Genomic DNA, 16,973 nt, shown 5'->3' with positions numbered 1-16,973 from the left:
GCCTTTTTCCTGAACTTGCTTGTGCACTGACTAATGTAGGCGAGAAGTTCCTGATGGCTGTGGAAAACCATGGATTTGAAATATTACCAGAGGGATAAAGAAAATAAAAGAGAAGTCTCTGTGCTCTCTCCTTTTAAACACACTTAGCATGGGGAGAAAACTGTCACACCATTGAAAAGACAGGGGCCAGTCCTGCAGCCTAAAACCAGAGGAAGGCAGCCTCCTTCTTTGGCCACCACTGTTTTTTTAAATCCATTATCACATACCAGTTCATCAATAATAAATAAAAATAAATGTACATGAAGAACAGTAATACATTCAGCCTCCAGAATCATCTTACTGTGTGATGCTCCATGCTGACCTTGGGGAAGGATGGTGAGGAGGAACAGCTCTGCAGTCCTGCAGCCCCTCCAGGCTGTTGCCCACGGGCAGGGGTTTTCCCATCAGTACCCCAGCGAGGGATCTGCACCACAGTGACACAAACCATGTCTCTGACCGACTGGTACAGACAAGCCCCACTCAACATTTGTACAACAAATCAAATTTAGTTATAGTTTTATTTTGTGTTAATGTGGGTATATGCTGCATTATTTTAAGTCACTCATATTTTTCGTGTCTCAGAATAGAGCAGCCTTTTAATCTTCTTTTTAACTCAGTATAGATAAGCAGTGAAGATGTTATAATCATGGTTGTGCCAGCTCTTAAGATTTTATCACTGCTTTCCTAAGATGATTTCCCTGGAGCTCCAGTTCCATATTTAAATACATAACAATCTCAGATAATTTATAATTTAATGATTTTTGCTTACAGAGCTACAGAAGGGAGAAAGCAAAACTGCATGACCCTCAACATCTTCCTAAATCAGAAATCAGTATTTATTTGTTCTGCATTTTTGTGATACTTTAATCAGCCTTAGTGATGAGAAGGGGAAGAGGAGAGCTGATTTAATCTTTCAGAACACTTGGGTTTGGTAATTTTGCAAACCTGCTGTTCTGTACCTTTGTCATGTAAGCATTACATGCATCTGAAATATCCTCACATGTTCATAGCAGCTGTAGCAGGTATTGATAACACTCAAGAGGAGTCAGTGAAGGATGTGACAACTGCATTATTTATTTAGAGATGCTTCACGACCCTGGAGAAGTTCCTGCATTCTAGTGAATACTTCATCTTAGAAGATTGTGTGGTTATGTGCTCCTGGTCACATGAGCTGAATTGCAAGTGTCGTCCAGAGCAAAGCATTGAATTACTTCCAAAAGTGCATGCCAAATACTGCTAGGTAGGATTGTAAATTTTCAACATCAAGGTGGTGAATAGTCAAAATTTAAAAGGTACTTAATTCTAGGTAGTTACGTTAGAAAAGAGAAGTATTGTGTCTCAGCACTACACTGCTCTTTCAGGTTCAGAGATCTCATTTATTTGTTAAAATTTGTTAAAAGTACTACTCGTTATGTTTCTTCCTCTCAGGTATAGTGATATTTTCTAAACCTGTTTGAATAATCACTATTTTTTCCTTTCCTCACAGGAGTGTTTGCATTTGGACTTTTTTCCACTGACATCTTTGTAAATGCTGGCCAGGTTGTGACTGGGAACTTGGCTCCTTACTTCCTGACTGTGTGCAAACCCAACTACACTGGAAACGACTGTCGGGCCCACCACCAGTTCATAAACAATGGCAACATCTGCACTGGGGATGTGGAGGTGATTGAAAAGGCCAGGAGATCCTTTCCATCCAAACATGCTGCTTTGAGCATCTACTCAGCTTTATATGCCACGGTGGGTGCCAGAGTTGACTGCTGACTTGCATGAGAGGTTTTTGCATGTGCGTCTAGATGGGGCATTTTTCTTACAAGAGATTTTTGGAGAAAAAGAGGGACATTTTGGGGGCAGCTTTTTTCCTTATCAGTATGGGAAGATCCCCTTCTCTCTCCATTTTACCAGTCCTGGTATAAGCAAATGAAATGCTCATTGCTCTTGAGGCACTACATGTAGAGGCATGAGGTCGTAAACTTGTCTTTGCTGCTGATTTTGTCATTCAATCTTCTCCCCGCCCCTGTCTTATGAGCATTAAAATGAACTGATTGATAAACAGCTTCTAGATTGCTGCATTTGTTCATATGGTATGTGTTGTTGAATATTTAAAATTTAAATTGTGCCTTTCAATAGGGGTCTGAACTTAGGCTGAATTTCGCTTCCCTTGTTTAGGACCTGAACTTACATTGCAAAGAGGGTTCTAATAAAAGTCAGTGTGAGAATTCTGTTGTTACCACAGAGAAATATACCCTATCTGACACACTTACAAGGTGACACTACCATGCAGTCAGGAAGGAAATTATAAAGTCTGATGAAACAGATCAACTGCTCCTTTGTATTTCCTGGCTAAGGTTTCTGAGATTCTTGAAAATTGATCCAAGAATCTTACTAATAAAGCAGAAAGCCTTGGTGGTTTTGCCATAAAGATCCAAGGACTTAACCTGGTTCTGATCTCAAAATGCATTAACTTAGGTCTTTTCTCTCCCTATAGCTTGCCTCAGAGTAGTGTCAGTCTGTCTGTTGGTCATCAGTGTTATAAATGAAATAGAGCCAAATTTATCAATAATAAATTTATTGAAAAATTTGAAAAATTGAGTTATGGAAACAACCACAATCACAGTTAAGGTTGAAGCATTGAGCCCGGGATCGGTGCTGGGTGAACTTTGAATCAGTCTGTACCACCCTGATTCTCACAAATTCACTGCCTGTCCTTTGGAGGAGTGAGTTTTTATACAGTTTCTACAGCCTGAGGCTGTACAGTTCTTTCTTCCAGGGTTTGTTGTATATTCATATTTACTGTAGGTTTGTTAACTAGATTTCTGAGGAGGGAGGAAAGGTTAGAGTGGTTTTACAGGAACTGAGTTTTGAGATGCATGATCTGGAGATATTTTCTGTTTGCTTTGTTAACGAAGTCTCACAGAAGGGGGAGAGTTACAGGAACTGAGTATTGAAATGCATGGTCTGGAGAATCAGATCAGTTCAGAATCAGGTGTAAATCACTGAGTTTTTAGTATACCGATCTTGCTTGGGTGGGCTTTGTTCTCCTTGGTGCAGTTCTGTTATTTTGCGAATTACCCTTCTCCAGTTCCTGGCTGTCGTGTTGCAACTCCTTGCTATGCATGTGTGTTTGATACTTGTAACCAGTTTTTATTTCTTCTCACTGCTTATATACATATACAATAAAACACAAATTATACAACCATATATTACAATCAGTATGCAAGAAAAGCCTTAAAGTTATTAAAGACAGGGTATTTACTGAGTATTTTGCTCTGTGTTCTTGTTAGCACATGAATGAAACACCACATTATTTCTAAAAATGAAGAGTTCACCCACTGTTGTTTCAATATCCATCTGTTTGCACTGAATGTTGTGTGAATTATGATGAAGAAATAAACTGTAACTCCTTTGATCACAATTGTTGGGAACTGTTTGGAAATCCTGTAACATTTCGTGCACATTACTTCTGTACAATGTGCGACCATGTGTGAAATACAGCTCACAATATACTCAATATGGTTGTAGCAGCTGTTTGCACCATGATAAACCCTTAGGTGGTCAGGCTTAGTCCTGGTTCTCTCCTCAGCTAAATATATACTATCATGGACTTTCCCTGCCCAGCCTCCCGTGTTTCCTAGGAAGGCAATTTTTTTACAACAGGCTGATTTCTACAGCTGAAGGGTAATACTCTTTTTCCTTCCTGAGCCTAAGGCCCAAGTAGTTCAGTATTTCTGAGCTCTGTTTTTCCAGGAGTGTCTGCTATGGGCCTGCACTTCCCACATAGGAAGATGTCAGATGAAGCCAGGACATGGAACTCTTTCTGAGCCACCAGGTCCTGAGTTTGCCCTTAAAGCATTTCAGCCCACAGTCCAATATCAGCCCAGTTCTCTGCCTGAAGTAACCTTCTAGAACTAAAGATGTTGTCACTCGCTTTGTCTGTCAGCTGGGAATAACACAAGCATTAGACAAGAAGTGTATTGTTCATATCCAGCTTTGCTTAATAACTGTTCTGTGCACAATTTTTTGAGAAGTCTCTTGCTGGTTCTAATACACATGATAATGTGGCCTACTGAAATAAAGCACAAGTTATTTGTTTAGTAATACCTGTGTTTTGCATAAAGCTGAAGAATTGAGACGTGGAGCAAGAAAAATAGAACATGTACAACATAAGGAGGCCAGAGAATGGAATGAGCACAGACATGGTTCTTGTTTTTGTCAGGAAAATGAATCCACAAACACCAGAGGTTTATGTCCAAAAAGGAGACAGAGGAGTCCTTTTACTTTATTCAAATAAAGGGAGAAGCCATGGGGCATTCCCCTGGGGTCTCTCAAATTTCTGGAGGGTGCAGCCTCCTTTTTATCCTAATTTCCCAGCCATATGTCTCTTTCTCTCTTTCCTCATAGGCTGAGGTACTTGAAGTACTTAATACTTCCCAGAATGCCTGATACATGAGATACCTGAATTTTCCAAATGCATATCCAACCCCATATGCATATTTAGAATCAGTAAAAACATTTACTGTCTTGTTTCGATATAATTCATAGGCTTTCACAAGCACACACAGCTCTGCAGTCTGAGCTGACCAGGTGGGTGGTAACTTCCCGCCTTCTTTTAATTGCTTTCCATTCAGGACAGAGTATCCTGTGAATTGCTTTCTTTCTATCACCCTTGAAGACCCATCAATAAACACGTTTTCTCTCTCAGGCCATGGAATGTCTTGTAGATCTTCTGTCACCCTGGTCTGCAGATCTATTACCTGAATGCAGTCGTGGAATTTGCCTTGGCTCCCCTCTTCAGGGCATTTCAAACAGGAGGCTGGTTAAAACCTTCCCTGCTTTTAAATTCTAAATCCTCCTGTTCCATTAAACAAACTCATACTGTAATAACCAGTGTTATTATATTATATGATTAAGTGGGTGCTGGTCACCCACTTAGAGGCTCTCTCAGTTAACAAAGCTTTAATCTGATGTGAAACTTTAACAATCAGTACCCTCTCCTTTGTCAGCTTTCGAGCTTCAGCCATCATCAGAACAGTGGCTTCACAGGTCTGCAGACAATGGGGCCAGCCTCTGGCTATCAGGTTTATCAGTTTAAAAAGGTAGGCAACAGACTTCGTTCCCTCATGCTCTTGCACTAAAATGCCTTTAGCAGGACTTTGTTTAATATCCACATACTGCAACAACTCTTGAGGATGGAGTCAACTCTCCTAATATTTTCTGCAGAGTTTGCCCAAACAAAACAGCTGACTCTGTATAAACATGATTTAGTTCAGCAGCAAGCAATGTCACGGCCCTAAGCTAATCACATCACATTTTTTTATTTAGTAACCAATTGCTCCCTATACAATTTTTTGCATCAAGTCTATCTTATGCATAGGGAGGTGACTAACAAGTTAACCTTTAAAAGGAAATCTTAATATTTATAACATTTTATAACCTTTAACATTTATAACTTTTATTGAGGAAAGATAATAAAATACTTTCCTTTAAAGTTTTCTTATAGCCTCCACAGAGGAAGTGCATGACAAATATTTAGGCTTCCATAGGACACCATCCCCACAAGGCTGCAGGTGCAGAATTTGCCTTAGGATTAGAGCTTGCCAATTCTAGCTCTCCACAACAAACCACAGACTGGTGGGGGGGTTCCCCACAAGGTAGGAGTTGCAGAATTAGCTTCATAACTGAAACTTGCCAATTCTGGCTTTTTACAACAAAACACACAAAAAGCAGAGGGGTGTAGTCCTCTCAAAACTGGAACCTTTCAGCTCTGCAAAAGCCTCATGAAGACAAATGAATTAAAATCCTCAAATCCATTTACTACAATTTCTACAATTCTTTCAGAGAAAAATGTGCTCAAACTTCTGACCCTGCAGAAGAAACCACAATTTTCACAACTCTTTTGAACAACCAAATTCTTTGGACAATTCTTCCCCCCTCGGGGATAAAAATTAAGGTGGATCGAGAGGTCCTTGTTTTTACTAAGACACACACCCCTCTTGGGGGTGGGGGCCCAAGGGGTCGCTTGTTCCCACACTGGTAGCTGCAAGGAGGAGGCAAAATCCAGCTTTGCACCACATACTGCAGAGCTGGGGCTTCCATCCTCATGAGAGTAGCCAGGAAGCCTATTGTTTTGGCTCCTTGTCTAGGGTGGTCAGTCTTTTCCAGTCCTCTTAGGTCATGGTGATGCGGAGAGATGGTTTCTAAGCAGGCTTAGGTGATGCAGGAAGACAATCTTTCATCATAGCTTGCTTCAATATGTTTCTTTGTCTTTTTATTCCTTTGTTAGCTCCTTGTTTTGGTGTCTTGCATGCCCTAGTTTGCATATTACTCAGGCGCACATCCCCCTGGGAGTTGCTTTGTTACATAGTAACAGAGAAGGGAAAGGGGTAGAGGTATGTTATATCAGAACTCTTAAAACACTTCAACCACCGGTAAGTAATTAACATTACTAACAACTATCAGAGTAAACAAGGGGTACAACAAACAAGGTTTACAAATGGGAAAAGAACATTAACTGTACATAACTTAACACAGTATTTTAACTTGGGTGGATTTCGTGAGAGATTTTATTCATGACACAGACCCACTTTAAAAGCTAACAAAGGCTCCAGGTTGGTGGGTTCCTGGTACAATGAGAGCCTTTGGCACCCCTAATAGTCCATTTCCCTTATCTTCTGGACTTTCTTGAGAGTTCAGCTGTTTTTGCAGACATTGCCATTTTCAGTGTCCCTCTGCCCTGCAGACAGCACCACAGATTTTTCCCAGCCACTGTTTGGGTTGGGTCTCCCCTGATGGGGAGAGAACGCCTCTGCCACTTCCTTGTGGCAGACCCCGCCCCCCCCCCCCCCCGCCCCCCCCCCCCCCCCCCTCCCCTCTGTCCCAGGGGACCCCTTGGGCCCTGCGGCTTTTCCCCCTTGGGCCAGAAAACTTCTGCCATCACCTTTGCCTTTCCTCCTTGTGCTCATTCTGTTTATCACACGCCATATACCAGAGCCAGTCCCTGTCCTGCCACATTGTCCAAACAGCTCTTCCCTGCTCCAGTGCTCCCAGCGGGCACAGCCAGCAACACCACAGGTGGCCAGGGCGTCCCACAGCCTCAGGGGGCCAGTGGCCACTGCCACCCCTGCCCGGAGCTAGCAGGGTCAGGCACTGCCCAGCGCTGAGTCCCAGCAGCCCCACAGGCCCCCAGCCTGTGGTCCCGGTCCTGCACTTCTGCACCTGGTCCTTACTTCAACAATATCTCTCCACACTTCCCTTTGACCAGTTCTGTTCCAACATTCCAACATGATCCATCCATCCCCTGGTGTCAAGACTCCTTCTTGACTCCTCTTATTGCCCCTCCTGGGCATGGAGTGTCAAGACCCCTTCTCAATTTTCCCTTATTGCCATTGCCCCCTTTGGGCATCTATATCCTTAATTACCTCTGGGAGAATGTGAAAACCAACTCCACATTCTTCCAAGGAATTCTTCAAAGATATTTTGGGATCATCATCCCTTTTGCTGGGGCCCCCTCCTGGCTGTACCCTTGCAACCCTCCATAGGTGCCCTGTCAGCTTTACCTGTGCTACACTCCATGGGTGCCCTCCCAGGTTTTCTCCCCAAAGATCCCATTTTACTCACCGGTGAGATTTTCAGTGGTCCTTCTCTGTGGACTCTTCACAGACCCCCCTGGTCCGCCACTCGTCTGTCTCCTGGACAGTCTCGGGAACCCAATCGATCGCCTGGTGCCGGCCGCCACCAAGGGGAGCTGATCACCGAAACTGGGTGAGGCGCGCCTTCAGCTCCACTTGCTGCCCGCCGCCCTGGACAGTGGAAATATCCCAGATGAGCCCCCAGAAATTGTCAGGAAAATTAATCCACAAGCATCAGAGGTTTATGTCCAAAAAGGAGACAGAGGAGTCCTTTTTCTTTATTCAGTTAAAGGGAGAGGCCATGGGGCATTCCCCTGGGGTCTCTCAAATTTTTGGAGGGCGCAGCCTTCTTTTTATACTAATTCCCGGCCGCTTGTCCCTTCTCTCTTTCCCCATAGGCTGAGGTACTTGAGAGGTACCAACTTACCGGAACACCTGATATCTGAGATGCTCCCCCCTGCCCCCCCGCCCCTCCCCCAATGCATAATCCCCTTCTTAATTCTTAACCCTTGTGGAATTTTATGGTGTTTCCCCAGTGTCTCTTTCATCTTTCAGTGGAATCCATCCCATTGTTTCTGTTATCTCTCAGTGATAGTTTCATCTTATCAGCAGACCCACAGCTTGTTTGTAAAGACAAACCCATCATTACTCTCATTTTATAAATGTATTATGAGATCTGGGAATCTCCTCCCTTCACTGAACCTCAAGTATCCTGTGCAAGGTGACTCTGAACTCACTTGCTCATTACTCTGCTACTGGAAACATTCCCACTGTGACTGGTTTGGCTTTGTGGTTTTTTGGTGTTTGTTTTCAGGTTTTTATTATCTGGGGTTTATATTTAATCAACTATCTGGGGTTTATATTTAATCAACTACACTTTTCTTTGTCACCTTCTAAGGAAGCAGAGGGGAACCCAAAGCATCACTTCCGTAATCTCTGCAGGTGGAAATGAATCTTGTATGCCTAAAGCAGAGGAAGGAGAAACGGGCTCCATACTCACAAAAAAAAAAAAAAAAAAAAAAAAAAAAAGCCATCTAAAGTTTTATCAATCTCCCAAAATGACCACAGGAAGAGATGGCAGTCACTGTACCTAGTGCAAGCTGCTGTGCACTCATATGAATTTAAGTTCCTTTTCCAAGAAAAAAGAAATGGTTAGAAAAAGAGATCACATTCCTGGTTCCAGCATGAATCCAGGTGATGGGATGTCAATCCTGGTTTCAGCATTGATCCACTTGCATTGGCCCAGCCCATAAGATGTCCAGAGAGTCCTGGGGGCACTGCCTCGGCTTGGGAGGATACCTTTTTATGGGCAGGTTTCCTCTCCCCAAAGATGGGTTTCTCACTTTTTCTGTAAATTAATTATCATGTGCAGTCCATTCTTCCAGTCTCTCTGGAAATGGCTGGAGAGCTTCAGTGGTCTTGGGTAGTTTTAATCTCATCCTATAGTCCATGCCCATTTCCTGTGCCGTGTTGTAGCGGTTTGTCATAGAAAAATGCCTTAGCTCTGGTGCCTCTTCTCCAGCCAAAACATGATATTTCTCATGGCTGTGTTAATAACAACAATCCTTGGTTATTACCAACAATTCTTGTCTGTTATTACCAACAGTCCTTGGTTGGGTCCATGGCCATCCATTTATCAGTATTGGAGACATATACACTACCCCCTTATCTTCTGGGAGTCAAGAGCTCAAAAAGATCTCACTTTGGACCCTTGTTTAGAGGATCCCAAGAGACTGGGTTTTAGTTGTGGTAATCTTCCATCATAGCCACTATTTCAGTCAGTAACTTTCTTTGAAGGTTCATTTAAGAAAAATATTAAAGCAACCACTTCGGTAGTTATTCAGGCAGGAAAAATAAGTTTCCAAGGCTGTTCTTTAAAAAGCAAGTGCTTGTTAAACACCTGTTACATATTGGGAACAGTGTTTCTGATACATTCAGTAGAGGATTAGTCCAGGTGCAGTATGTCAGGGTCAAGGCTTAAAGAGTGTTTCCCAGTTCATAGTGCAACCAGGGAAGGGGGAGAGATGCACCTCTACAGTCTAGCCCATGACTAAAGTCAGCTTCTCTGGGTCTCTGCACCTGGATATGAATCCCCCAAGATTTGGAAATGCTGAATAGCAGAGGACAATACAATAAATACCTGCTGCAACCCTGATCAATTCAGGTTCTTGGCACTATGAGCATCTGCACTGAGCATTGTTGTCAAAGGATCTTCTTCTCTTTTACTGTAGGAATCTCTGTGGTAAAAGAAAAGTTTGTCCAGAACACAGACTTTTGCAATATTGATAGGAAATTTTGAATTTTCTAAGGAAAATAAACTGTCACAAATCTCCTCACTTTCTGCTGAAGGGACAAGACAGATTTCTTCCACTCTGCCTTTCTCATTATAGATATGTATACTAAATACATGCATATATTTGCATATATATATATATATATATATATATATATAAATGTATATGTCTATTTTAAACTTGCAGACAAGAAAAAAAAGCCTCCTTGTCTATGATTTTATCTCTGATAAAGATGGGAGAGGAATTACACTGGATAAAAGCTGCTGTCACACACTGCATATTGCTAAATACATTGCTTGAGTGTACTGATAAGATCACAGCAAAAAAGCTGAACAGACAAATTATATAGATAAATAATGTGCAGTTTATTTTTTAATATTATATGTTCTAGACATGTTTTTATATTCACATCTTTCCTCCTCTCTGGTTTTGACATTTAGAGTTTTGTAAATAAATTTACTCTATGGATAGCATTGTGGGAAATTTTCAAAAACACTTGCTGTGTGTAGTAAACCAAATGTTAAGTGGCTTTGACTGAGGTTTTGGTCTCTTGCACAAAGCTCTGAAACCATGCTTTAATTGTGGGTAAATGTCACCCTGAAAACTCAGCTTCTGAGCTTGCTAACATAGTTTTCTAAAGACTTTCCCAGGACAGTAACTGTAAACATAGATATGTGTACATTCTTTCTGTTACACGTCTTGTGATGGGCATCTCTCATGGCCAGTGCAGTGAGAAAGTGTTATCCTGACCATCCAATCCCTGGCTGTGGTACGAAGCCTATAAATCCTGGGAGGAAAAATAAACTCTTCTTTTCACCACACCTCGACTTGTGTCCGCGTGATCTATTAATCTTCAGTGGTAACAGGTAAACACTGTGAGAATCCTAAAAAAGTATCTTGGCTTTTGGGCCTGGACAATAAAAGTCAAGCTGCAGTGATAAGGAAGTCTGATCAGAATGGAGAAGCTCTCCCAGTTATTTCTGAACATAGCGTGTGACTTAGGAATGAACTGCAGCCCGCCTTCTGGGAAAACAGTTCATTTAAACTCCTCATGAAGGTTTAAAAGATTTCCCTTAGCAATCTGTTCTCGTCATTGATTACTGTCCTTGCTAAAATGTTCTTTTTACTACAAGTTTACATTTTCTTGCCGAGACATGTGAAACTCCAATAACAGATATTTCCCATCTGTGACAAAGTGAACCATCACATGTGAGTAACCCAAAGGTCTAACTTCATCTCATACCTGTAAGGAAACAAGCATGTGTGGGTTTTACCCTGCAGCTGGGGTTCACAGCTGTCGCAGCAGGGCTGCAGCCTTACTTTTAAGAGGTGATGGGTTTTCCTTTGGACACTGCAATCGGTAGTAGTGCTTTGGTGGGGAACAAAAAAGCAATCCAGCTCCCTATTGCTCGATTGAATTGAGTAGAAGGAGTACATAGGGTGAAAGGGTGGGTGGTAATTATTCCTGCAGTGGCAATGATTATATTTTTTTCCTATTGTTTCCAAAGAACCTTAATGTGAATTTTGGTGACAGGTGCAGTTTAACCTGACAGCCAAGACTGGGGCAAGGTTGCCACCTAGTGCTCACCATTAGCTGTTGCAAGGCATCTGCTGCAGTCAGGTTCAGGTGTGAAAAACAAAGGAAGTAGGAACATCCCAAATTATTAAAGCTTTGGACATCATGCAGGCTTACATATTTGTTGGCTGAAAAGAATTTTAATGAATTTCTTTGTCATCAGGCTGAGTTTGCTTCATCTTTGTAATTTTGTGGTTCTAGTACTAATGACAGGCTGCACGCTGTTAGAATGTATTAAAAAAATTCCAAACAAATCCACATGCCAGAAATATGTGGTGTTTGTTAAAAAATATTTGGAGAACAGTGGAACTTACATTCTCAAAAATCAACTTTGTTTTGAAAGAAACTTCTCTCATACTGTGTATTTCCTTTCATCTTGTAGGGGAAAAGGCTGGAATGGTTTCTCTCAGTGTTCTCTGAGAGTTCCTTAAACTCAACACCATCTAGGCAACGGGGGCAGTTAGTTCATAGAGATTCTAAGCACTTCATCTTCTGCACATTACAGTTTCTGCAGGAGTATAAGCATGAATTCCTCAGTCCCTTTGCAAACGTTTAGTTTAGTGTGTATTCAGATTGTACTTGCACAAAATCAGTAAAGTTAAGCCATTGCATTACTGCTCAGAAAAGGTCCAGTATGTAAATGCAAGAAGATATTTCACATCATTGAACAATATTGGATTTGTACTCCTAGAAGTTCTCTGAATTACCTGAATCTCTTCCTCTATTTCCCTATGCCTTTTTTTTTTTTTTTTTTTTTTTTTTAATGAATCATGGCATTTGTCACATCCTTGCTGATTTAGGATTTGTCTGGGTGGGAAAGATGCATTTCTGGTGGTTTGGTTTGTCCTTTCTTACAGATGTACATCACAAGCACAATTTTTGGTTTGCCCTTTCTTACAGATGTACATCACAAGCACAATTAAAACAAAGAGTAGCAGGCTAGCCAAGCCTGTGCTGTGTCTGGGAACCCTGTGTGCTGCCTTCCTCACAGGGCTAAATCGAGTGTCTGAGTATCGAAACCACTGTTCGGATGTGATTGCAGGCTTCATCCTGGGGAGTGCTGTAGCCTTGTTTCTGGTAAGTCCATCAGTCCTTCTGGGTTCCTTTTAAAAATACCACAGCTTTAAAAAAAAAAAAAAAAAACAAAAAAAAACCAAAAAAACGAAACTAAAAATTTTAATCACTTAGAGCCAGATTTAATCTGCAAAATTTAATTCTAGCACCATCTAATTAAAAGTGTTATCAAAGAAAATCCTAATATGAAATCAGGTTCATACTAATTGATAAGTCTAATTTGGTAGCATTTGTACATTTCATATGTTTCAATTATTTGAATTGCTCTACATGTTCTTACTTGATCTGTTCTGGAAAATGCTGCAAAAGGTGGTGTAGATTACAGTATCAAAAGGAGGGTGTGCTTGAGACTCCTTCTCTGTGTTGCAAAACTCCTCTGTGTGCCACATACAGGTAAAAATGTGAGGTACAGGGAGTTTTCTGGGGCTCCGATTTGTGATCCTGGTTCTGCATTTTGTTTCAGACCATAAAGAAAATGCAGTAGAAGGGAAGGTCAGGATAAATTCCCTTGGAGATAAAACTACCTCCCTTTGCCCCCTCACAGGATAGCCAAACAAACTAAAATATATCAAAGGCCTTCCCACAGAATCTAGGAAGAGCATCTCTCCAGACTCTGAGTGTAACTGGCTCTCCTGTAGGCTGCGTGGTTTAAATGTCTTGTTTGGTGGGAGGCCTCTTGCTGAGGATTTGATCACACAGCAAGCAGTCCAGGTCATTCTCACTATTACCAAGAGATATGCCTGGTTCCATTTAATCAAAATGTGATTCAAAACTGTCTACTGCACAGCAACAGACACTTTATCCCTGTAATCAGGAGGCATTAGTTTTCAAAGATCCCTTAAATCTTGATTGTCCTGTCATTGATTTTTTTTCTATTCTGTACTTTAAAAAGCAACAACAACAAACCTTCAAGCATTATTTATTCTTGTGTTAATTTCAGATAAAAAGATGTCTACAGCCTTTGACCTGAATCTCTTTGGCTATTCTAATGTGAATAATTTTTCTGGTTCCCACTGGGAAGAGCAGCTTAAATCTCACCCATGCAATTTAAGAGACAGTTGCCCCATCTATCAGGTTAGGACAGTGTCTGTGCTCCCAGTACCTGTTTGTGGCAGTGACAGCCTGTCCCCAGCTGTATTTTGACCTTGCAGACCTTCTGGCACCCTAAAAGTGTCACAACCTAAATTTCAGAGTGGAGGTAGGGGTCTCCCCTGAGGGGTACTGTCAGATTCCTGGCACAGACCCTGCTGGCACAGGACCCACCCAGCAGCCTGCTTCTTGCTCAGGTCTCTGGAAGTGAAGGGGAACAGCCAGCAAGGAGCTGGCTGCAGAAATCACTCCACCAGCAAACGTGTCAGCTCCTGTGTACGTTTTTCTTTCCATGTCCTCAAGCTACCCACTGCCATGCATGGTTACTCTTCCTGGCATCACCATCACCATGTGGGTGCTGTGAGTCTGGTCATGCATAAGCACCACAGCAGTGTTGCTGGAAGCTTGCCGGAATGGTGCTGTGGTGCCATCCAGATGGGAGGGAGATTCAGCCATCCACAGAGATATGTTCACTGTTTGGAAGTGACAAAGTCAGACTCTTAAGGGAGTATTTGGCCAGTAAAGGGTATCATTCAGGTAGTCTGTGATTCTGGGATGATAAGGCACACATGGGGGTCCCTGCTGTCTCCAGTGTGAAATGTAAAAAGGCTGAGAATGGTTCATCACCAAGGCAGTCCACCATGCCCAGCCATGTCAGTAAACACACTGCTGCCTAAGGATGAGACAGATGATGCCTTGAAGCCAAACCCAGGTTAATTTCTTTCAGTTGTGCCCCACATGGCATTTCCCCCTCCAGGTTTTCCTGGGGATGGAACACACTGAACTCACTCCGGTTTTTTTCTGCATTACACAGGGGATATGTGTTGTCCATAACTTTAAGGGCAGTAATGCAGCTCCTTCTAAACCGAAGCCTGAAGACCCACGAGGAATGCCACTTATGGCTTTTCCCAGGGTGGAAAGTCCTCTGGAGACACTGAGTGCACAGGTACTGTAAATCTCTTACCCAGACCATCACCAAGCATATTTTCTGTTGCATCAGGGTAAAAAGTAGTTTTGTACCTGACTACACATGCCTCATTTTAAACCCATTGAAAAGAGTGAATCAGCATCATGGCAGAGTTTGTTTTAAGTAATTTATCCCTGAAACTACCAAATACTGTATATCTTCTGCTCCTATACATGCCCACAGCTAAAGTAGGATTTCACATGCCTCACAAACTTTTTCTTAGAAGAATAGAAAACTGAGAGAAAAGTAAAAATAATTCTGCCTAATTACATTCCAGAAAACTTTTAGGATATATGAAGGATTTACTCTTCCCTGAGGATAAACTAGTCTGTCCTCCAAAATAATATAGAGGTTAGGTTTTTATCCTTATTATTGTCCAGTATCTTCTATAATAAGAAAAAATCATATACTTTTTTCTATCTCTAGGTCATCAGAAGAGAAATTATTAGCATTCTTTCAAGCCTGCAAAAAATAGCTGGTGGGAACAACAATATTCATAGTGTTTTTGTTTAAACTACTAACTTTAAATGGCTTGTGTTAGTATAAATGCATCATACTCAGTCCTTTCCAAACAGACAAGTAAATGTAACCCAAGAAATTCTGGGAACAAGGAGAAACTAGTTTATGAGTTGTCTGAAGTACACTGGTGTAATTTATTTGGTCTTTAAATTGTACTTCCTTTATTAGATGGCCTGTCACTTATGATGTGTGGCAAGATCAGTAGTGACTTTAGTTAAACTCTTTGTGAAACAAACTGAAAAGAGGAATTTAAAAAGAAAATGTTTCTAGTGTCTGAAAGTACTTTGCTTAATTGAAGAGTCAGTTTTGATTAGGCAAAGATTTACTGGAAGACTTTCCACTAAATCTGCAGAACTGTGTACATTAGATGCTCTCTCAATATGTTTATAGTCCAGAAACTAAGTGCTACCTACTTATATATCCACATTTTTTTGTGTAGACAGGAGGGTTGAGCAGGTGAAAATATTCATGGGCTGTGAGAAAAATGTTGTCCATTCAGCTGTTTATAGCTACTGGACTGTGAACTGCAGGTAGACACTGCCTTTCAGTCCGGTTGATGTCCACCAGAACAAGCTAATTTTCTTAAATTATAATCTTTGACTATACATCAACAATGCAATTTTTTTGCGCGAGAGTTTTTCCCATTGCTTTTGCACACTAGTAAGGTATGTCAGTGCCAGAGTGTTGTATACAAACATTCATGTGTTTGCCTTTTCCTCTGCAGAATCACTCTGCCTCTATGACTGAAGTAACCTGAGATGGGAGATCGGCAACCGAAGCTATTTTTTACTACCCTCCACTAAATTCTCCAAGACACACAGTTACTAAATGTCTAACTGTGATAACCAGTATTATGTTATGTCTAGTTAGAGGCTAATGTTTTGTACTCTTTTTGTATGAGGAAGTGATGTAGCTTGCCCTGATTTTTTGTCAGCTTTAATATTATTATGTCAGACTTCAAAAGCAAAATGGAAAAAGAACAAAAAAAAACCCTTATCTTGTTTAAAGTGTGCACTGAGGAACTACATCTATGGAATTGTTGATGTTGTTATGTGATATTTGTACACAATTTTTTTTCTTCTCAGTTTTGAATTTATTTATCTTGGAGGAAAAAAAATTCACTTTTACCTTTTCTTACCATAAGAAGTGCTGGGTCAGATTCTCATCTGAGTAAACTCAGCATGGATCTGAAGTATTTGCATATATTTAATTCATATTAAAATAACAGCGATCAGGAATCTAACCTGAATGATACTATCAACAAGGAACAAAACCCCATCCTTGATCCAGTGAGTTACTTAAGTGTTTGCTAGGAGTTAATGGACTCCAGTTACCATCCAGTTTCCAGACTAGAAGCATGTCCTTAAGCACCTCACTGAATCAAAGCCTGATTGTTCTGGTGTGGGTGATTGTGCCAGTTATTGAAGAATAACTAAAACAACGTCCTTGGTCTGCAGTACGGACTGAACATCAAAATTTATAGTAGTAGCTTATAGCATGTGAGCGGACTATATAATCTCCCTACATCCTCATTCCTCTCTGAACCCCAGCTAAAGCTCCCAGTGAAACCTGGCTTCAGGAACTGACTATGGGGATATACAGCCACCACTGTGGGGCTGAGGCTGCGCTTTAAGTGTTTCATCACTCCATCATAGATTTGTGAGGTAACTAGTGACACTGGTGCAAAGGAAAAGTGACACCACTCTTCACCACGGCAGCATTCCTTGACATTCAGACTGGCATAGCCAAGAAGCCAGTTTTTATGCCCAAAATGTATTTTTTTTTTCTTG

General features: G+C 41.3%; 1 protein-coding gene across 2 annotated transcripts in view; it reads left to right on the top strand.

Annotated features, from left to right (window-relative positions):
• PLPPR1 (phospholipid phosphatase related 1) overlaps positions 1–16,917 on the top strand; it is a 143,529-nt gene extending 126,612 nt beyond the window's left edge. For both annotated transcript variants that reach the window (XM_005533898.2, XM_088054285.1), the window contains 4 exons: positions 1,526–1,776; positions 12,435–12,611; positions 14,512–14,643; positions 15,908–16,917. In XM_005533898.2, the coding sequence (XP_005533955.1) occupies positions 1,526–1,776; positions 12,435–12,611; positions 14,512–14,643; positions 15,908–15,940 (593 nt within the window). In that variant the 3' untranslated portion in view covers positions 15,941–16,917. The remainder of the gene's footprint in view (positions 1–1,525; positions 1,777–12,434; positions 12,612–14,511; positions 14,644–15,907) is intronic.
• The last annotated feature ends 56 nt before the right edge of the window (positions 16,918–16,973 follow it).

This window comes from Pseudopodoces humilis, chromosome 4 (genome assembly GCF_049639895.1).
Source record: "Pseudopodoces humilis isolate 2021_Gansu_Grassland_sample_001 chromosome 4, ASM4963989v1, whole genome shotgun sequence".
In the NCBI taxonomy this organism is placed as follows: Eukaryota; Metazoa; Chordata; class Aves; order Passeriformes; family Paridae; genus Pseudopodoces; species Pseudopodoces humilis.
Note: the sequence above shows the minus strand (reverse complement) of the source record. Positions and strands in the feature narration are given on the sequence as shown.